This window comes from Cyprinus carpio, chromosome A5, assembly GCF_018340385.1.
Source record: "Cyprinus carpio isolate SPL01 chromosome A5, ASM1834038v1, whole genome shotgun sequence".
NCBI lineage: Eukaryota > Metazoa > Chordata > Actinopteri > Cypriniformes > Cyprinidae > Cyprinus > Cyprinus carpio.
In genome coordinates, this window is record NC_056576.1 from 29,032,895 (window position 1) to 29,055,781 (window position 22,887).

Here is a 22,887-nt window from a genome sequence, read left to right on the forward strand (position 1 = left end):
AATTGCTGTGGCCTTTCAGTGTCTTCCCACATTTTCCCTTCAAAAGCATAACAGAGAATTAGGATACAATACTCTGAAACTTGTATGGATGACACGTAAAGCTTTAGATAAAATTATCTGACAAGTTTTCCTGAATTCATATCCCAGATCTTCAGTGTTTTGTCATCTGATGCAGACACCAAAAGATTGGAGTCTGAAGACCAGGCCACATCTAAAAATCAGAGGTAAAAAACGATATAAATACTGTTCAGTTTCTTGCACAGACCAATCGTTTCATGTCTTTACACATTCATGTATCATCACGAGCAACAGGGTTTAATTTGGTTTTGTTTGTGTATGTTTTTTGGACTCTCAAAGCCGTGATTCCCATTTACTGCCATTAGAAGACTGAAAAACTGTAACGGTTTGAGTTAAAAATCTTTGTTTGTGTTCTACTGAAGAAACAAAGTGACCTACATCTTGGATGCCCTGGGGGTAAGCAGATAAACATCAGATTTTCATTTTTGGGTGAACTATCCCTTTAACTTCTGGCTGAAGCTCTGCATTTAAAAGGCAAAGCAACCAAAAGGCAGGTTTTCTACATTAGAGGATGATGATGCTGAATGTGTCTTATGTGTTTCTGTGTCCAGATTCTTCTCCTCTGATGGGTCCTCCTCATGTGGGTCAAATACAGGGGCTCTAAATAAGAGAAGAACAACTGGAGATCATAAAATGTTTGAATAGAGTGAAAAGATGTACAAGATTCAAACAAATGCTATTTATTTCAGTTGTCCAGCATCCAAACAAACTTGTGCACTTGACAGCTTTGTACAAAATGCCCATGGCCAAGAAAAAAAAGGCTAGCAAGAATAGCATGACAGCCAAACCCGTTGCTTCCTCTTACTAAGTCAAATGTTTATCCAGAACTGCGAATTGTGTGGCGTATATTTTGACAGTCAAACACATATAAATCAGTTACAACAGCAAACATCTATGTAGTTGGCGCCCTATCACGAACACACGGCTGTCACACACATAGCCCGGCTAACAGCAAACCCAGTATTTGCATTCAGCTCAGGTTTCCTTATCACATAAGCGACAAAACACGAACAAACAAATAGAAACTTACTGGGGGGTTCTAACGCGAATTTCGGTTTCAAACGAGTCGCTCCACACTACTATGTTTACAAACTGGTGGAAAAGGCGCTTCGGCACACTTTGCTGAGCCAAAGAGAATTAACGCGCGCGCCACCGCGCATGTGCGGTATGTAAGGACAGCTTGAGATTCTTATGATGATGGTGATTCTAAACTGTTTCTTTACTTTATTTGACGAAAATAAATTTAGCATAGCTTTGGTTTCTCTGAATGAACTGTGAACAAAGTCATCATTTTTTATTTAAATATTTTGGAAGTAATTCTGTTCGAATCTCTATCTATCTATCTATCTATCTATCTATCTATCTATCTATCTATCTATATATCTATCTATCTATCTATCTATAGGCTACATTGGCGCTTTTTCCACTATGTAATTTTACTGAATAATAATGAACAGTTGTTCATTATTATTCAGTACTTACTAATAAAATTACATAGCAATTTTGGGGTTTATAATAGACAGATAGACATACAGACAGATAGATAGATAGATAGATAGATAGATAGATAGATAGATAGATAGATAGATAGATAGATAGATAGATAGATAGATAGATAGATAGATAGATAGATAGATAGAAGTAAACTAATAAAAGCACAAATATTTCTATGCATTTATTTATTTTGTAAGTAACTGTTATATGCCGTATTGTCAGCTGTTCATCAACCCACCACAAACCTATTCAAGGCTATACACATGATCTGCCTACTTTGTATTGCAGTGTCAATTCTATATTTGTAATAAACTTTATGTGTATACCTGTGGTTTGGAATGAGAACGTTAAAGGCTGAGCGGCGCGGAGAGCGACAGTTATTCATTCACACAACAACAACCACAATACCGTGCGACGCAGCGCGCATGCGCACAACACTACCCAACCAGTGTCGACCCCAGCCATCTATTATGCTTCTTCGCAATAAAAGCTACCCGAAAATCTGCGAGGAAAACGCTACCGGAGCCGCTTGGAGTGAAAGTAATAAAATATAACATACATATTTACGTTTAGCGCGTTCCGATCGAAGTTTATATTCAGTTTGGCTGATGTATATTGGTCTTTTAGGGGGGAAACACAGCTGAATGTGGCTAGCAGGATCTCCTCTGACAGAGTGGAGCTGATGAGCGGCGCTTTGCAACAATGTAGCAAAACCTTTTTTCACGCGCAGCCCTTTCTATCCGTGAACGTAGAGCTCGCTGTAATTGTTTGCGCTGTTGTTCTCATTGTATCAAGTGTAAAAACCGAGCTGGAGGATGCATTGTGGGCTGCTTTTAAATGAACCCGCTGAGTAGCTAGCTGGCTGAACGGCATGCACACACAATGGTTGTTAAAGACATGGTGGGGCTCGATCCTCGGCATTCCTCACTCGATGCCTTGTCTCTCCCGTGCCCGCCATCTTTTCAACAACTTATATACACGCGCCTGATGCAGTTACTTTCACGCGCGATTGCAAATGTGTTTCCAGTTAAATTTACAGTTAGAGAGCTCCGTTTGAGGGCGCGCAGGGGCGCAGTTCGCTAGCTGATGTTTTGGTTTAATTCCGACTAAACCTGCAATTTTTCATGGCCTCTCATAGGCGAGCGAAATTATGTTCGTTTTGTTGGTGCTACTATTGAAAGTAGTTAGAACCAAACGCTCAAGTTCATAGAATTTTTCAGTAATTTTTTTCACGTGAACCCCCCGATATTGCAGTTCAGACTTTTAACTGATTTACTTGTGAAGATGCATCATATCGCATTTAGCTGTAAAATGTACCACATATAAAATGAAAATGATTTTTAAATTAATTTGCTGTACATGAATGGTTATAAATATTAATGAATACAAATACTGTTTTTCACATGCACGTCAACGTCCTGCATGATGGTGGTCTTGATAAAGTTTTAAATTAGATTAAAATTGATAGATAGATGACAGATTAAATTGTGTTAATTGGTATCATATCTGCAGTAACATTTTCTTTGATATGTATAGCTAGATAGATATATATGTATGTTTGTGTGTGAGACACTTTATTTTCTTTCTGCAGTTACATTTCCATTGAGAGAGATAATGTGGGTGTGTGTGTGTGAGAGAGAGACACACACACTTTTATCTTCATGTGTATTTAATAAGATATTTCTCTATGTTTACCGGCAGCGTGCTGACACTCAGGTCCTGAGATGGGATGTGTGTGTCGAGGTGGGACTAAGGAGCAGCAAGAGGATCATTGTAACTGAGTTCAGAGACGTACAGACGTCATTCAGGCAACTTCTTCCCCTTAACTGAGCAGTATGTCGATAGTCACATCCCCTACCCAGGTGCCTCCACCTATTGTGAACCCTTCCCCTCCTGAGGTCACGAATCCTGGTAAGCCTGGCCGAAAAACGAACCAGCTACAATACATGCAGAATGTGGTTGTGAAGACTCTATGGAAGCATCAGTTTGCGTGGCCCTTTTACACACCTGTGGATGCCATCAAATTGAATCTGCCAGTGAGTAAAATGTTTTTGGCTTTTATTTCATATATTATTATTATTATTATTATTATTTTATTATTATTATTATTATTATTTAATGCAGACAAAGTCTGAATGTATTTGATAAGATACAGTAAAACAGTAATATTATTATTGAAATATTATTGCAATTTTAAAAAAAAGTTTCCTATTTTATTATATCTTAAAATGTAATTTATTCCTGTGATGGCAAAGCTGAATTTTCAGCATCATTACTCCAGTTTTCAGTGTCACATGACTCTTCAGAAATCATTCTAATATGCTGATTTGCTGCTCAAGAAACATTTATTACTATTTCCAATGTTGAAAACATTTGTGCTGCTTCATATTTTTTAAAATAATCATTATATTACTAACATTGTTATTACATTGTTAGTAATATATTAACACTAACATAAATCATGATATACTAACATTCAAAAGTTTGGGTTCAGATTTAAAAAACAAAAACAAAAACAGTACATTTATTCAGCAAGGACACATTAAATTGATCACATTTATAATAATACAAAATATTCTAATAAATGCTGTTCTTTTGAACTTTCTATTCATCAGTGAATCCTGAAAAAATGTATCACAGTTTCCATGAAAATATTAAGCAGAAACTGTTTTCAACATTGATAATGATCAGCTTTGTCATCACAGGAATAAATGACATTGTTAAATAGAAAACAGTTATTTTAAATTGTAATAATATTTCACAATATTGCTGTTTATACTGAATTTGTTCATTTTAAAAAGCCAACCTTGGTGAGCATAAGAGATATTTTTCAAAGACATGTAAGAGTGATAAGATTTGACTTGAAGGGGACTTAAAGGTACACCTCTAGTGTTACCAAATGGAATTGCAAAAATAATCACTGTTTTTAAAGGTGTCCCTCATCTGCTATTGGTCGAGCAAGCAGATAGTCCCGCCTCAAACTCATGCAGCTGATTGCGTCAGTGATTTTGAGTTGGGATTTATTTATTTATTTATTTATTTTTGCTGTTATATTGGGATTAACTAAATAAATAAATGCAGGGTGGCCGCGGGTCCTTAAAAAGTCTTAGATAAAGTTTTCCTTAAAAAAAAATCTTAAAAAGCCTTAAATTTAAAGATTTAAAATTCAGATTCAGAGAGTCCTAAAATTTTTGGTCACATTACTGCAAAAATTTCTCCAGTCTTACGGACCCAGTGACTGTTTACAATCATTGGACAGACTGAAGATATTTTCCCCCGCTGTAGTTACTGCGTTATCAGAGAGTGACCAAAAAATAACTAGTGACACATCGAAACGCGAGAATAATTCTTCTGATTTGATTACATTCAGCTTAAACTGTGATTGATAAAGGATAGTGTATTTCTAGCGTCGCACGCACTGCCTGTGTCTGAGAGACTCATGAAGAAATCAAATCAAATGAGTGTAATGGCATACATAAAGAAACTCACAAAACAAACATACTGAGGTAAAAATTTAAAATGTTTAGTTTATTTATAACACGATGTAGTTAAGTAACATGCCATGACAAGGGGGATATTTTGCTGAGTATTTTCACGATTGCAAATGTTACATTGTTTTTAGTTTAACAAACAAGTTAAGTATATTAGACACAGCATTGACTGTTTTGTTCTGTTTCACCAATGAAAATAGTTCCAAACAAAGATCAGAACAGAAGTATTGCACATTCTCTGGGCAACACTAGGTGTTGCGTGAATCAGTTTGATTGGTAACAGGCCTATAGTGTATATTGAATTGCTTGATCAATTTTAAGAATTTGACATGAAAGATGACGCATACATTTAATAATGTAAAAAAAAAATATTAAGACTTTATAAAGGTAAATAATGTCCTGGGGTAAATATGAAAAACATGCAGATTTAAGTATGTAAAAACTGATAGAACACTAATGAAAATATTTCTGAATAAATCGTTTACACCACCAAAAATCTCGGTGATGCTATGCTTTTGTGGGGATATTTTGTATGGGGTATATGAAAAGGTCATTGTATATTGTAGTAATAAGTAGCTTTTTTTGACAGCGATGATATTTTGTTTTCTTTCTATATTAAACACATGTAATATAATGTGTATTTCCATTGCAGGTTTGCTCTTAAATTTCACATAAGGTGGTATTAAAAAGGTCTTAAAAAGTCTTACATTTAAATAGTTCATATCTGTAGACAGCCTGAAATGTCTAGTGTTATTTTTAGGGAATAAAATATAAATTACTTAATTATAGACATCCCAAAAATTATAAATCACCTCTAAATGTTTGTTTTCTTTCACCTAATGCACAAGAGCTGGTCTAATTTATTGGTCTGTGTTATATAGGACTACCATAAAATTATCAAGAATCCAATGGACATGGGAACCATAAAGAAGAGACTTGAGAATAATTACTATTGGACTGCGGGCGAATGCATGCAGGACTTTAACACTATGTTCACAAACTGTTACATCTATAACAAGGTAGATTTAAGTCCTTAATGCTCAATTAATTTTGTAAACTTTTTTTTTTTTTTTATTATATGCTTTCTTTCATTCCCGCTCTGTTTTATAATGTGTGATTTAAATTAAATTCCCTTGAAAAATTGTCCTAGCCCACAGATGACATTGTTCTCATGGCTCAAGCCTTGGAAAAGATTTTCCTCCAAAAGGTAGCTCAGATGCCCCAGGAGGAGGTGGAACTTTTACCCCCACCACCAAAGGGTAAAGCAAGGAAACCTGGACCACCACCTACTTCAGGTAACTGACTGGATGTCACAAATAATAAATGTTTGAAGTTACCAGTGACATGCTGCTTGAAGGAGAGTATCCAGCTGACCTTGTCATTATCACATCCTAACAGAAAACCAACAATCGATAGCACTGACTACTGGTTCTCCATCCTCGTCATGTCCGAGCTCCCCTCCTCAGCTGGCTCAGACTCCTGTAATAGCTGCGACTCCAGTTTCGACCATCACCTCCAATGTCCAAGCTGTGCCCCCTGCCACGTCCATGATCCCAACCGCACAGCCTGTTGTCAAAGTAAGAACAGTTAAAATTATGTGGAAGTAGCAGGTTTTATTTGGTCTGTCCTTTTCATTGTTCCTGTCATAGCAGAGTACATTTTGAGGTCACTTGTTAGCAGGGGGAAGACATTTTTTTTTGTTTTAGGGATGGATCAGTATGACTATTTTATTTAGGGCCCAAGCCAATAGGGGCTTGTTTTTTAAGGATTATTATTATTTTTAACTACTTTTTTTTTCAAGGGTTCAGGGGCTTTTGGGGCCCTTGACATGCTCAAAAACATGCAAATTGGCACATGTGTTGGAATCTGCGGCCATCGGGGCCGGGCAGAGTTTCACAAAGGGGGTCACCAGGGGGCCCATGGCACAGCTTTTAAAATGGCCAATTTCTAGGGGCTCTGTAGTGCACATCATTTCACATAGTCACCTAAATTCATACACATATAGATATGAACAGCCCGAATAACTTTTGTGCTCACATTCAGCGCTCCGCCCCACAGGAAGTCGGCTATTCAGGGTTTTGTGAAAAACTCATGCTCTCTATTTTTATACTTGTCCTAGGGTTTTCATCCAAATGGCAACAGACTCACTCAACATGATCTGAAGACATTTGGGAAGCTAAATTGCGAAGGAATTTTTGATATCTTGAAAGGTTTATAATAAACAACAATTAAATAACAAACAATTGCAAACAATAACTGATTTTGATCAAACTTCAGCAGTTTGTTCATTGTATGAAGCAGATCACATAGATGTGACTATTATGAGTAAAAGTTATAGAGCCACCAACTGGCAGCAGGAAGTGTGGCACTTTTAAAAACGTTTTGAAATCGACATCTTTCACCCAGTTTGCTTCAAACGTCATCAGAATAATGTCAAAACACGCCCAATGTCAGTCTGTGAATGGATATCTGATATCTTCAACAGTGTTGGCATGGCAACATGTCAAACTTTGAAGGGGTCCTATTATGCTCTTATACAAAGTCTTGATTTTGTTTTGGGAGTGTACTACAGCAGGTTACAATACTAGCTTGTTTGAAAAACACATTTTTCACATATTTTCCATAATTACAACACCTCTCTCCCCAGTCTGGCATGAACAAATATAATATTTACTTTATAAAATTAAAAAAAAAATACATAAAAATACTACTTAAGTGGACTTTGAGCTTTGAAAAGTATATATATATATATATATAAATATATATAAAAAAATATATATACATACTAAGTGAAAAATAATAATAGCAATATATATATCTCCTTTTGAAGTGGACTTTGAGCTTTGTAAGTTTGCAGGTCTCTTTTATGCTCAAACAGCAACATTACAGACTCAGTGAAAAAGAATAATAGCACCCCTTTAATATTTTTCTTGGGTGGTTTTGAGGCACTTAACATGCTAAGAATTGCTTAGTCATCAAAATCTGTAAATATATTGTCCTCATCAAGCTGGACAACTTTCTAATTTGCAGTCATTCACTATGACCAACAGGAAGTTGGCTATTTTGGTTTGAATGCTGATTTTTTTTTTAAATTAGGATGTGCATTATACCATACTCCTCCTAGGGAATTCATGCAATTCTCCCTTAACTTTCACAACATGATGCCAAGATATGGAAGATGCTAAATTGTGAACAGATTTTGGTTATCTTGAATGGGGTTGCTATGGCAATTTATTAAAGTAACGGTAAAAAAGGAAACTCCTCGAAATGTTTTACAAGTCATTCTGAGGAAACATGCTTAGATTTATAAATTTATAATGCTCTGAGTGCTAACAGTAAATTAAAAACTATCAGACATTTCAGCTGGGATGAATGCTGTAATAGTAAGTAGGGATGGGTCATGATTTTTTAAATAATCTAATAATAGAATAAAAAATAGAATATCAAATAATTTTCTCAAAAAATTTCCCAAAAAATTTCCCCCTGTTTTCCGTGCTGATGCGCTGCCAATAACACCTAAAAGCTGTCAAAGACAACAGAAGAACACATTGTCTCACACACACACCGTAGACTTGCGTGGCATAAAAAATAGACTTGGGTAGCATATAACGGTTACAGTAACAAGAAGTAAGTACCTCGGTGGCTCAAAGATAAGTGTTCTGTGCAGACCACAACTTGGGTAGCATATAACGGTTACAGTAACTTGGGACGATGTCAAATAAGAGTTCTGTGCAGACCACATACACCCCCGACTGGGTTAGAGGTGAATCCGAGGTCAGAAAGGTGCGGAAAACAAATAACGCATGCTACGGAGCCACTAAAGGGACATGGTTAGCCGCTTGCTAGCGGTAGCCTGTTACATTACAGTACATAACATTTCACTTACCACATAAACAGAGTAAGGGGAGATGACTGATAGGTTGATGGCGAATGATTTGCAGATCCTGAGCAGCACTGACAAACATCTAATCTTGTAAAATTTCTGGTAAAAGTAAGTACTGCTGAGTGCTTCTCCATGTACTTGTGATCGCAAATCTCTAAAGTAAAAGTAAAAAAGTAGTAGTTACATTCATTAACTGCTAATCACAATAAAAAAATAACTTACATCATTACTTCACTCAAACCAGCCCTAGGTTTAAAGCGTTAGTTCACCCAAATATTAAAATTATGTCATTAATGACTCACCCTCATGTCGTTCCAAACCCGTAAGACCTCCGTTCATCAAAGTAGTCCATGTGACATCAGAGAGTCCGTTAGAATTTATTGAAGCATCGAAAATACATTTTGCTCCAAAAATAACGACTTTATTCAGGATTGTCTTCTCTTCCGGGTCTGTTGTGAACGCAACTGCTGTGACTGTTGACGTACGACGCTGCTGACGTGTTCTCTGGTGCGCCCAATAACAAAGAAAATACGTCAGCAGCGTCGTACGTCAGCGCCGTCACTGCAGTGTTGTGAACGCGCTTGCAACAGACCCGGAAGAGAAGAAAAAGATGAATAAAGTCGTAATTTTTGTTATCTTTGGACGAAAATGTATTTTCGATGCTTCAATAAATTCCAACGGACCCTCTGATGTCACATGGACTACTTTGATGATGTTTTTATTACCTTTCTGGACATGGACACATTGGACAGTATAACCGTACATACATTTTCAATGGAGGGACTGAAAGCTCTTGGACTAAATCTAAAATATCTTAAAATGTGTTCCGAAGATGAACGGAATTATAAATATAGCTGAAAAACATGAGGGTGAGTCATTAATGACATAATTTTCATTTTTGGCTGAACTAACCCTTTAAGTAAATACAGTAATTTCTTATAATTTATAGATAAATATTTGTTTTAAATAATTATAAATATAGCTGCAAGCGGCGATGACGGGCCTCAGTGGCATCATGAAAATGGTGCACAGTGGGCACATGCATCAAGCGGCATTTACGTTTACTGGGAGCGGAGTGATTATTAAATGCTTAGAGCGCAGAGGGGAAATTGTTGCCGCTCCACTCCGCTCACATACTCTGATCTGAACGCACGTGCTGGAGATTAACTACTTATCACAGGTGTGGCTTTACTGATGAGATGCGCATGAAAATCGCAATCTATTTTTTTGCCCAGCCCTACTTAAACCTACAGTGTTTTATAGAAAAGAATCATTTAAAATAATCACATTGTATTGCTTCACAGCCTGAAATGAAGATGCACAGTTTTTGTTTTATCCAGCTGTATTTACTCAGAGCAACTTATAACATCCAAGTAAAAAATATAACACCAAAATATAAAAAAAATAAATAAATAAATAAATAAATTAAGACCAGAATCTCACTGAGTTGGAAAAAGGATCGCCCCCTTGTGTCAGTATTTTGTTGAACCACCTTTTACTTTAATTACCGCCTTCAGTCTGTTGGGATATGTCTCTGTCTCTACTAATTTTGCACATCTAGACTTTGCAATATTTGCCTACTCTTCTTTGCAGAACTGCTCAAGTTCAGTTAAATTTGATGGTGACAGATGGTGACAGACAGTCTGTCTATCTATCTATCTATCCATCTATCTATCTATCTATCTATCTATCTATCTATCTATCTATCTATCTATCTATCTATCTATCGTCTCTCTCTCTCTCTCTCTCTATATATATATATATATGAAATTTGATAAGTATTATATTTATATAAGATTTATTTGCTTCATTATAATAAATACCCAAAGAGTAAAAACATGTTACTTTTTTGTATAAATGTAATACATTTTTGCATTATTATATACAGCAATTGACTATTTTTATTTGTTCATTTTTCAAAAATATTAATATAATTTTTTCTTAAATTTAGATTTAATTTTTTTTTTTTGTATTTTTTAGCTTTAAATATTTTTAGCAGCTAGGCTATAAAGGGGATGAATTTAGAGATGCAACTTCTTCGAGAGGTCTTTAGTTTTCTGACAGCATGCTGTGCTTTAGTGTGTTAACAGTCTAAAAGTAGCTTTAGGTTTGTCAGCACACTAAAACCTTTTCTGAGATGTCTCGTCTCTAAATTCATCTCATAAAGCACCTCTGTTTCAGCCATCAAAACAGCTTTTGTAACAGATTCACTGCCATCAGCAATGCATTTCTCATTGCCTACTGTGAGCAATGTTCCCATTATTATGCATAATCAGTTTTTTTTTTGTGAGGACTATGATAGTTTGTGCAATTAAATGATTTGTAGACTGTTTATTTGAACCTAAACCAGACCACTTATAAAATGCTTCCTTAAGAGTAGTCTGTCAGACACCCCACTGATCAGTCTTTTTGTTTTTATTATTATTATTATAATTTTTTTTTGCACATCCCCATTTCCTTCGTGTACTAACACACATGCCAATCTACTTTTCCTCAGAAGAAAGGGGTGAAGCGAAAAGCAGACACTACCACACCCACAACCTGCGCGATCACTGCCAGCAGAAGTGAGTCGCCCACAGCGATGTTGGAATCCAAACACAGTAAAATCATTTCAAGACGAGAGAGCACAGGTCGACCCATCAAACCTCCCAAAAAGGACCTGGAGGATGGAGATGTCCAGCAGCAAGGCAACAAGAAAAGCAAACTCAACGATCATCTCAAATACTGTGATACTATCCTTAAAGAGATGCTTTCCAAGAAGCATGCGGCCTATGCCTGGCCCTTCTACAAGCCCGTGGATGCAGAGGCGCTCGAGCTGCATGACTATCATGAAATCATCAAGCAACCAATGGACCTCAGCACTGTCAAAGTATGGCACGCAATTTCACCTTGAAAAGTCAGAAATTACTTCAGTTGTTTAAGTATATAGTAGTAAATATTCTCAAGAATTTAAAGTATTAATTTATATAAATGTTGTTACACAAAAAAGAAAAAGTAGTAAAAATAAAAAATTATTATATAAACAATATATAACTAAATTATTTATATACAAACTATTACTATTACATTTATAGTTATTTTTTCTGTATTATATATGTTTCTATATTATGTAATAAACTTTATTTTGAATTTTATATATATATATATATATATATATATATATATATATATATATATATATATATATATATATATATATATATAATTTTATATATATATACACACACAGTAGTTTATATTATAACTTTTTGTTATAATTTCATTCATTACATATGTCTGTATAGTAAATATCTTAAAAGAAATTTATTGATATAAATAAACTAACATTTATTACTTATAATTTCTTATATTCTAATTAACTTTTCTTTCACTTAATTACACGCACACGCAAACACACAAAAATAAATAAACTATTAAGTGAGAGTGTGTGTGTCTTGTATATTTATATATGTATTATATTTATATGGTAAACGTTTTTTATTTCTAAAGATAATTTATTTCTATAAAGAAAACTATATGTGTGTATATATGTGTGTGTGTGTGTGTGTGTGTGTGTGTATATATATACATATATACATATATATATATATATATATATATATATATATATATATATATATATATATATATATATATATATATATATATATATATATATATACACACTTTGCAATTAAGATGACTGTTAAAGATATCCCAATTATTCTGAAATCATCATATATACATTAGTTATTATATTTATATAATAAACTTTTCTTTGAATTGTTAAATCCAAGATTTTTGTATGATACTTCAGTTTTTAATTTTTTTTCTTTAATTTTTAACGCTTAACCGTGTCTCATAAAATGTCTCTTTTGCAGAAAAAGATGGACAGTCGAGAATACCAAGACGCCCAAAGTTTCGCAGCAGATATTCGGTTAATGTTCTCAAATTGTTACAAATACAACCCACCCGATCACGAGGTCGTTGCCATGGCAAGAAAACTGCAGGTGCGATGGTTGACACTGAGCCATTGTGCCATATCATGTGCTTTCAGATCTCACCAATCATATTTGTCCATGTCCTGCAGGATGTGTTTGAGATGAAATTCGCTAAGATGCCGGATGAACCCGCAGAGCCGTCCTCACCCAGTGCGGTGTCGGCCACGGCAGTGGTGAGCAAAAGCACTGGCAGCAGCGAGAGCAGTGTGGACTCTTCCAGCTCCAGCTCCGACTCGGAAGAGGAACGGGCCACTCGGCTGGCTGAGCTGCAGGAACAGGTGAGTGGCAGACAGGTGGGTGTCACCACTTGAGGACCAAGATCCAAACCAAGGGTGGAGAGAAGGCAGAGGCCACACCCACTCCCCCTCACATTCACCACCACCTCCTCAGTCTGACTTCTTGTGTCAGAATCATTTGGAATTTTTTGGTTTTTCCTTAATGTCTCTTGTTTTCGTAATGTTTTGGAAACGACCGCCCATCTTCACCCTGGACTGAAGGTTTAACCCTCTACCGCCTCTGCAGTTTGTGTTGGCATCTTGGTATACATTGGCTTGCATGCTGTCAAATTTCAGATGACAATTTTTAATTTTGCTATCTCTCAGTGTCAAACATATTGATGTCAATTGTAGTTACTCTGCTCTCATCATTACAAAGTCTGTTGTTAAAATACATTTTTGAGAATGACTATTTTGTCCGTTGATTTCACTTTGGCTTTTTTCCCAGCAATTCGCTGTGGAGCACCCCAATGGTAACAGGGCGGGGACAAAAAACGGGTGTGCCAAACATTTTCAGGTGAATGATATTTTGTACTTCCCGGTCCCCCACCCCACTAACTCCTTCATTCTTCTTATTTGAGCGGTAGAGGGTTAAGGTGGTGCTTTATGGGGTGTATTTGAGCTGGGTATCTCCCTCAAGTGAGCTTGCTTTGTCACTCAGCTAGTCTTTTGGCTCTGTTTCCCTCTTTGCTCTGTGAATGACATTGACTGGCATGTTTGTCAGTGAGAATCCAAATTCTTTGCCGGGATGTGGTCTCCAGTGCTTCCAAATCATCATGGTAAAGTCTTTTTCATTCTTTAAAGGAGGTTTAATGTTGCCATGAAACAGAAGTAGAATGGATTATCAAAAAAAAAAAAAAAAAAAGTTTAGTGTAGGGATTTGATCCTGTCCATTGGTTGTTGATTTGAATAGAGGCAGATTTGAATATGAGCATGCATTTGGTTATAAAAAATGTGGTGGGGTTTAAGTGGATAAAATGTTTGGAGAATAAAGAATGAGTAAAAAAAAAAAAAAAAAAAAAAAAAAAATGAAACTTGCATGGATTAATCCTTCACAATACAATCAGTAATTTGCATTTAGAAAATAGGGTGAATTACGGATGGCCAATATGGTCAAAAATGTTGACATTTATCACAATATTTAGTTACCATTAATGGGGAAGGAAATGCTAGCAACATTTTAATTATTTTTTTAAATTCTGTTTTATGATTTTCATTGTGTATTTGACTGTAGTTTTTCTCAAATTAAATAATGAGAAGTTGGTGTAGTGACTCTCAGAGCAGCTCTGGAGATGAAGTTCATGCTCTCATATATCGAGAAGGCAGACTCTGAAAACACAGTGAGCATCACACATTTTTGAGCTTGTGTAGTAGACAAAACTATGCCATTCATACACACACACACACACACACACACACACACACACTGAAATCACTTATTAGTGACATGCACTGACTTGGCCATTGCCTCATTTATTTCTGCTTTGTGACAAGCTGTTAGATTAATCCATATTGAGTAGAAATTTCCAGAGTTTACTTTATCATCGTTATGAACAAAAATGTTATTGCAATTAAATAATTTTTATCGCCCAGCCCTAGGGTTAATTTTCAGTTCATGCCTACTTTAAACTGCTTACATGTGGGTTTTTCAGAAATACTGGACAAATATATTGTCTTTGTAGAACTGTTTGATTAATGTGCTGTGACATTTGAATATTTGGAATTTTACTTGCTAAGAATTCATAAGTGAACACAATTTTTGCTGGGCTTGGCAAATGTTTCAAAATAAGGGTCCTCTTCTCTGGGGAGAGCATTTCCATGAAAATGGGAGATATGTAGGTGACAAATGTCATTCATTATCCTTCAAACTCTTCCTTTCATCACCAGTCCCATCATCTGTCCCTGCACAGCTAAGATCCTAGTCTTTTACATTAGCCTCGATGCAGCATGCCCCCATGCCCCTGCTTGCTAACCTTTCCCTCCACCTTCCTCCTCAGCTGAAGGCTGTTCATGAACAGCTAGCCGCTCTGTCACAGGGTCCTGTGAGCAAACCAAAGAAAAAGAAAGAGAAGAAAGAAAAAGAGAAGAAGAAAAAAGACAAAGAGAAGGACAAAGACAAAAACAAGGTCAAGGTGGAAGATGACAAAAAGGCCAAGTCCTCACAAACGAATAAGCAAACTCAGCAGAAGAAGACCTCTGCGCGGAAACCCAACAGCACATCCACCACGAGGTTAGCTTGTTTTCCACAGTTGAGATATTTACAACTAACTGTATGATACATTTTTGATCCCATTTATAGTGATTATGGATTTTGTGTGATATCTAGAAAGAATGGTGACCGGTTGTTAAATATAATGCTTATATACCTGTATGTTGTAATTTCAAATAATTAGCCATATAATTGTAATATAGGGCAATATTAGACATTTTATATTTTATTATGTAGGTTTTACTAGGCAATGGGATGTGCACATTTGACATAATTTTTATTCAAATTCCCTCTAAAATATCTGAAATCTATGGAAACCTGTTTCCACTGCTGATTAAAAATAATAAATAAAATATGTTAATAAATTTAAAATGAATACATTTATTAAATTGCAACTTTATTTCTCATAATTAGGACTTTACCGTTCTTAGAAGTTTCTTATGCTCAGCACGGTTGCATTTATTTGATCAAAAATACAGTCAAAACTGCAATATTGCGAAATACTGTTATAATTTAAAGGGGTCATATGATTTACAAATTATCAAATTTTCCTTTCTCTTTGGTATTACAAACTGTTTGTGAATAGATAAGATCTGTAAAGTTGCAAAGACTAAAGTCTCAAACCCAAAGAGAGATACTTTATAAAAGTTAACACTCGTCCACGCCCTCCTAAAACACCTCGTTCTAACACGCCCCCACATGTCTACATCACTGTGTGGGAAGATTTGTATAACACTGCCTAAATGTTCACGCAAAAAAAGAAGGCGTAACTTTGATTCTCACTGTAGTATTGTTGCTGCTGCCACCATGTTGTGGAGACGCTGTGTGTTTCATTGTGAAAGCGAAATTACTTCGTTTGGCCTTCCAAGTGAGGACACAACTAGAAATCAGTGGTTCAAATCCAGACATGGTTTTATGTTTACACGGCGCAATGCAATGCGTAAAAAGACAGTATAAGTCATTATAATCCGTAATTATGTCCCCACTGGATGCAACTAATGCCTTGTTTGTAATGGGTTTTATTGGTTTTGTGTCATCACACCAGGACACACGGCATCACAGTATGTTAAGGGGCATAACATTTCCATCACATGCTTGAGGTATTCAGCCAATCACAACGCACTGGATAGCTGTCCAATCAGAGCACACCTTGCTTTTCAGAACGATGAGCTTTGTAAAAATCGATACATTTTAGAAAGGCGGGGCATAGAGGAGCAACAATAATGTACATTATGTGGAAAATAGTGTTTTTTGAGCCTTAAACTGCATAAACACATTGCATTACACCAAATAATGTTCTATTTAGCAACATCATATGACCCCATTAAAATATTCCTGTGATGCAAAGCTGAGTTTTCAGCATCATTACTCCAGTCTTCAGTGTCACACGATCCTTCAGAAATCATTCTAATATGCTGATTTGCTGCTCAAGAAACTTCCTATAATTATCAGTGTTGAAAACAGTTGTGCTCTTAATATTTTTGTGGAAACTGTGGTACAAAACAATAGCATTTATTTGAAACTGAAATCTTTTGTATCATTTATAAATGTATTTAATTTCACTTTTGATCCATTACTAATGCTCCATTACTGTTTAAAAAAAATCTTTCTGATGTTATTTCTCTTGCCATAACTTCATATATAATGGTGGCTATCTTTTCATTATTGCAGCTTATATCTCTGTGAGGTTTCTTGTTTTAAAGTTTATTTCTCACTCTATGGAAACAGGCTTCCATAGAAAACTGAAGCTCCACAGAAAGGAAAACAACAAAGCACACACTTGCTAACAGGCCAAGCAGGCACAATTATTAACCAATAACCAACTGAAAATATCAGCTGATTATTAGGCCTGCCTTCTGTATGTTGGTTCAAGTTACAGTATAGAGATATGACATCAGTGTAAGTCAAAGCAATGTAATAACACCCAATGTTCCATTTATTGGTAGTAGTGGTGATGTGAGCAAACTGTCACTATCTCAGTCTCAGCATGCCAGTTCAGTCTTATGTGTAGAGTCAAGGTCACGAAGCCTTTGTGCAATCCACAGGCAACCCAAAAAGGGGGGCAAACCTGGCTCTGCAAACTACGAGTCTGACGAGGAGGAGTCTTTCCCCATGTCTTACGACGAGAAACGGCAGCTCAGCCTGGATATCAATCGTTTGCCGGGTGAGAAACTGGGCCGTGTTGTCCACATCATCCAGTCGCGTGAGCCGTCGCTGCGAGACTCCAACCCAGACGAGATCGAGATCGACTTCGAAACGCTCAAGCCTTCCACGCTGCGTGAGCTCGAACGATACGTCAAGTCCTGTTTACAGAAAAAGCAGCGCAAGCCTTTACGTAAGTGCCTTCCTTTTCCTTCTCTGCAGATGTGTTGCTACTACAGTATTTTAGAGACAAGCAGCTCTCTTTTCTTGCCTGGTCCGTCTGCTCTAAAAGCTCTATAATGGGCTGTGCTATTTCCTCCTTTGAGCTGGGAGCACTCACCTTCTCCAATGTGTTGCATGACTTTTGGTGGATTATCTTACATGTGCTTTCCCTATTAATACCTCCAAGTGAAGCTTCAAGGGTTTAAAGAGTACATCAGTATAAAATAGAGAACGTTGGATCAGACCATGAATTTCCAAATTGAATGCAGTGTATATGTAATTAATGTGCACACTGCGCTACTCATACTTCATAAAGGAATATTCTGGGTTCATTAATAGTTGAGCTCAATTGACAGCATTTGTGGCCTAATGCTGATTATTGCAAAAAGATCAATGTTAAAATACACACTGCTGTTTCAGTGGAGTGCAATAGTGCTGCACACAATGGTTCATTCCCATTCATTTTTCCCATAAGGTTTTTAAAAAAGTCTGTTCGAAGCCAAAAAGAGTTCTAAACCATGAGCCAAACACCAATCACAACATTACAAACATTGATTTGAAGCAACAAGTATTTGAAAATCAGAAAAAAAGACAAAGGTCATTCTCAGTGGTTGGAAGCTAAATACTGCTGGTCTCAATTCTCTGATTGGTGGAGATTTCTTTGCAGAATCATGGGTAATGTAGTTTTTCATCAGGAATTCCACTGTTACACACATTGTTACTTCAAAAATTATTTGAAATAATGCTGGCTGATGGCTTCAACAAGAGCATATGTCATCCACTAACAACCTCATAGTTCTCAGTAGTTCTTTTTAAAGGTTTATAAGTTATCGTTAAAAATCAATTCCTCAATAGAGAAAATGAACAAGTTGTAAACAATATACAGTATGTGCAAGAAAGTGCTTACTAACCTTTTCTGTTAAAGGTTTTTTTTCACAACACCATAAACCATTAAATAAACTCAAATATAAAAGTTTTAACAGAAAAAGTTATGTAATTGTTTAATAAAATAATCTTATATTTTTTTTAAATCTTACAAAAAGTAGCTCCATTCACTTCCTTTGTTAGTGCCTTAATGGAACCTAGATATTTAAAAAAAAAAAAAAAACGGTCTAAATAATTTTTTCTGGTTATATACAAATGCTGCCATTTGGCCTTAACTTGCATCGAACCTGATAGATTCCTTTAGCTTAAATTTGTTAAAAACCAGTGTAGTAGAGTGCTTTTTGCTGCTTGTTGCCACGGCGGTGGGCTACGAGGGCAACCCGTTACTCACTGGTCACCGCTGTGTGTCTCCTGCAGCGGGCACTGGGAAAAAGAGTGCCAAGTCTAAAGAGGAACTGGTTCAGGAAAAGAAGAAAGAGTTAGAAAAGAGGCTACAAGACGTGAGCGGACAACTGAACAACAACAAGAAACCACCCAAAAAAGGTACCTGTGTGGTAGTGTGCAGATGTGAGCAGACAGGTGACCAAACTGGGTTAGATTTAGGAGGGTAGGACAAGACAACAGAGATAAGGATAGGCTTTTCGCTTCACTAATTTAATCAAAGGGCTTCGGTCAGACCTTCATATGTAATGCTATTCACCTGCATTCATTCATACTGCAAAGGGTTTGCAGGGCTCAACAACAAGGATGGACTGCTGGCACCAGTTTCAAACCTCTTGATGGGACTCTCTCTTGCCCGATTGGGTCATCACTATATTTTGCTATTTCTTTAAACATTTGCTAGCAAATTCTGCTTGTTACATGCTAGCTAGATTAAATCTTTTATTTAAATTTTAATAGCATTTTAATGAAAATTTATGTATTACACAACACAGCTGTTTTCAACATTGATAATGTTTCTTAAACACCAAATCATCATATTAGAATGATTTCTAAAGGATCACGTGACACTGAAGACTGGAGAAATGAAGCTGAAAATTCAGCTTTGCCATCACAGGAATAAAATTTATTTTAAAATATGTTAAAATAGATTTTTTTCAATTGTAATAATGTTTCTCAATATTACTGTTTTTACCATACTTTTTGATCACATAAATGCAGCCTTGGTGAGGACGAGACATCTTTCAGAAAGATTAAAAAATATTTGAAACAGTAGTGTATATAGATATTTTTGTACTTTATTAAATAAAAATGTCAAATTAGATTTTCAAATTAATACAAGTAAATATTAAATTATACATTTAATATTTATTTTAATAAAAAAATCAATATTTTTATTTTTTTTATTTTTTTGTGTGTTGGGGCCAACATGGGAAATCTGAACTACTGGCATAATATTTTTTTTTTTTTTTTAATCCTTGCTGTTGAGCCTTGTTTCGGACAAAGCATCAACTTTGGTTAAACCTGCTAAAGAGGCTAATAACTGATGAATGTTGTTGTTTGTGCTGTAACTAACTGACTTCACTTGATATCAGCTGCTTTGTTGGGCACGTTATATATTCTGTCCTTTCGAGACCAGTTCTTTGCTTTCTTTATGCATGTCTCTGCTTTATCATATTACACAGCTGCAGGTGTTGGTAAAGGCATTTAAGATAACCATATAGAGACAAAGCTCTTAACAGAAACGAGTTGCATAAAATATGCACCTTCAGTGTTTGTTTTTCTCACACATATTGAAGGTCACAATCACTTGTCTTTCCTGTTCCCAGCAGAGAAGGCGGGGTCAGCGCAGGGGGGCGGGCCATCTCGGCTGAGTGGCAGCAGCAGTTCTTCAGATTCGGGCAGCAGCAGCTCCAGCGGCTCCAGCTCCGAGAGCAGTGACTCAGACTGAACTCCAATCGGCGCGTCACATACTTCAACCTCCTCTATTTTCTAACGAGTAGTGTGTGTTGTCATGATAGTATCTCTCTGAAGGCCCGTTTTCTAAAGAGCTAGACGCACTGCAGATGGCAGAGGATATTTTAAAATAGTTTGTAGGATGCTCTTGGCTCAAACCAAGAGGAGAGTTGGAATAGTTCAAGCAGTTTTAAGGTTCTCGCTGGCCCTCAAAGGGAAACGTCTGGTATCACCAGAGGAGAAAAAAAAAGATATTTTTTGAAAATCTGTCAGTTGTGGAGGTGAAACGGTTGTGTGTGTCTGTTTTTTGGTCTTTCTTTCTTTTTTAGGTTGCTGCTTGTTAGATCCATACTGAAAACATGCATTAGTGCAAAAAACTGACAAATGCCTGGCTGCATTTTACTGATCGAGTAGCTACACAAAGTCTCAAAATCTGAAGGAACAATGAATTATCGGTTCTCTCATGTTGGCATGACTTTTCAACTCATTCCACATTTATTTTGCTGACTATGATACTACTCTTCATTGTTACTATTTTTAAGAGAGTCTATTTATTTTTTTTTAATCCAAAAAGGCACAAAATGATGTGTGTTTTCAACAGAAATGTTTCCAGTTGACCAGTTTAAATGTAAGAAATTCGGCTCAGCATAGCTCACTAGTACTCTAGAGTTCATCTGGAAATGGTCAGTATCATTATTAAACCGTTTTCAGAGGCTTCGCAATCATTTTTGGCTATTTCAACTGTAAATTTTCACTTTCCGTTTCTATTAGCTCAGTATTTGATGTAGAATTATGTCTGAATTTTTTTTGTTTGTTTGTTTTTTAATCTATATCATATGCTCATTCGTTTGTTTGTTTTATTCGGATTGTCGTCTTTATTTTATTTTTTTTCACTATTAATATGTAGGTGCCCTGACACTCATTTCCTACTTTTTATCTGATATGTATGAAATGGGGGTTTCAAAAAGAATGGGCATTAAAAACACCCACAAGGCTGCAGATTGGAATGAATCGGCCTCAATTAAATCCTTCAATGGGGAAAACCAAGTGAAGACTAGCTCTCTTGGACAAATAGCCACTTAAAGGAGATTTTTGTTAAAAAAAGATAAAATTGGACATTTCCCTTTGAGAAGATATTAAGTTGCAGTGCTAGATTTAATTTCAGAAGGATGTATGTTTGACACTAGTTATTTTTAGTTGAAAGTATTACAACTAATGTATGTTCTCAATTTTAATAACTTTATTTTACTTTAGTTTTTCTCAAATGGTGTATTGAATACTTTCAATGGTACCTAGACACTTCTTGCCATGTATCCAGAATATTTTGGAAATGAACCATGACTGATAATCTTTATATAAAATATATATATATATATGAATGTATTAGAGGTTATTTTCTCTCTTTCTTCTTGTGGCTGCAGTAATGCCACTCATTCACTGGGTTTGTGGCATTGGCACTGTTTTATTTCATTTAACAGCCTTGAATTTAACTCTGAACCCCTCAGAATCATTGGATGTGATCTTGTTGCCTTAAGTTTAGTCGGCACACTAAGATAAAGTAAAATGGTTCCGGTATAACTGATCAAGTTGAAGCCCATGTGTAAAATTTTTTTTTTTTTTTTTTTGTTAATCATGAAAATACATAAAAAAAATTATGATGTAAAGTGACTTCATTGGTTTTCTTACATGTAGGATGCTTTTAATTATGTTTTGATTTTATTCATTATACCACTGTATTGCATTACATGTTCCTTGTAGACTATAACATACCTTGTCTCTTAGATGATTTCTGTTACAGCTCCTGTTCCTCAATTCCTCCAGCAGAGTCCAGTAAATGCAACTGAGCTTCATGATGCAGACAGAGATATAAATATACATAGGATATATAATTACAGATATAAATGTATATTCACTACTTATTCGTCAACTCTGTCTTGGGGTCTAAGTATTTTAGTTCTTTTTTTATGAGAGAGAACGTTTGTGTATTGCATGCCAATTTACAGTATATTTCTTAAACTTTTTGAGCAGTTTATAACATGTAAATGTCATTCTTTCGAGTGAAGTTTTAAAATCGGTAGCGCTGCATATGTTAAGTTCAGCAAGTTGACAAGTATGTTTTGGCACAGACTTACATGATAATATCTGATGTATAAGCTAATCTGAGATTTGGACACTGAGCCCCTCGTTTTTCGTAAATAAATCACAAAAACCCATAGGAGTGTCTTTTTACTATGTAGATATATTTATTTGAGTGCACTTAATGTTTTTATCTATTTTGTATTTTTAGAAGACGTTAAAACGCAAGATTAAGATGAAAAATACCTTCTTGAGC

The 22,887-nt window shown here is 35.8% G+C and overlaps 1 protein-coding gene across 8 annotated transcripts; it reads left to right on the forward strand.

The window, feature by feature from the left end:
* The first annotated feature begins 1,959 nt into the window (after positions 1 to 1,959).
* On the forward strand, positions 1,960 to 22,768 carry LOC109096634 (bromodomain-containing protein 3-like). Of its 8 annotated transcripts, none has more exons than XM_042756780.1 (13): positions 1,960 to 2,112; positions 3,274 to 3,608; positions 5,945 to 6,082; positions 6,214 to 6,358; positions 6,462 to 6,640; positions 11,444 to 11,815; positions 12,807 to 12,935; positions 13,016 to 13,204; positions 13,650 to 13,718; positions 15,199 to 15,431; positions 17,456 to 17,745; positions 19,077 to 19,202; positions 20,429 to 22,768. In XM_042756780.1, the coding sequence occupies exons 2-13, from the start codon at positions 3,408 to 3,410 to the stop codon at positions 20,548 to 20,550; spliced, it is 2,193 nt and encodes a 730-aa protein (XP_042612714.1). In that variant the 5' UTR covers positions 1,960 to 2,112; positions 3,274 to 3,407; the 3' UTR covers positions 20,551 to 22,768. The 8 variants fall into 8 exon arrangements, with proteins under 8 accessions (XP_042612714.1, XP_042612717.1, XP_042612715.1 ...); XM_042756783.1 differs by having other exon boundaries at positions 20,432 to 22,768; XM_042756781.1 differs by having other exon boundaries at positions 11,447 to 11,815.
* Positions 22,769 to 22,887: the final 119 nt, after the last annotated feature.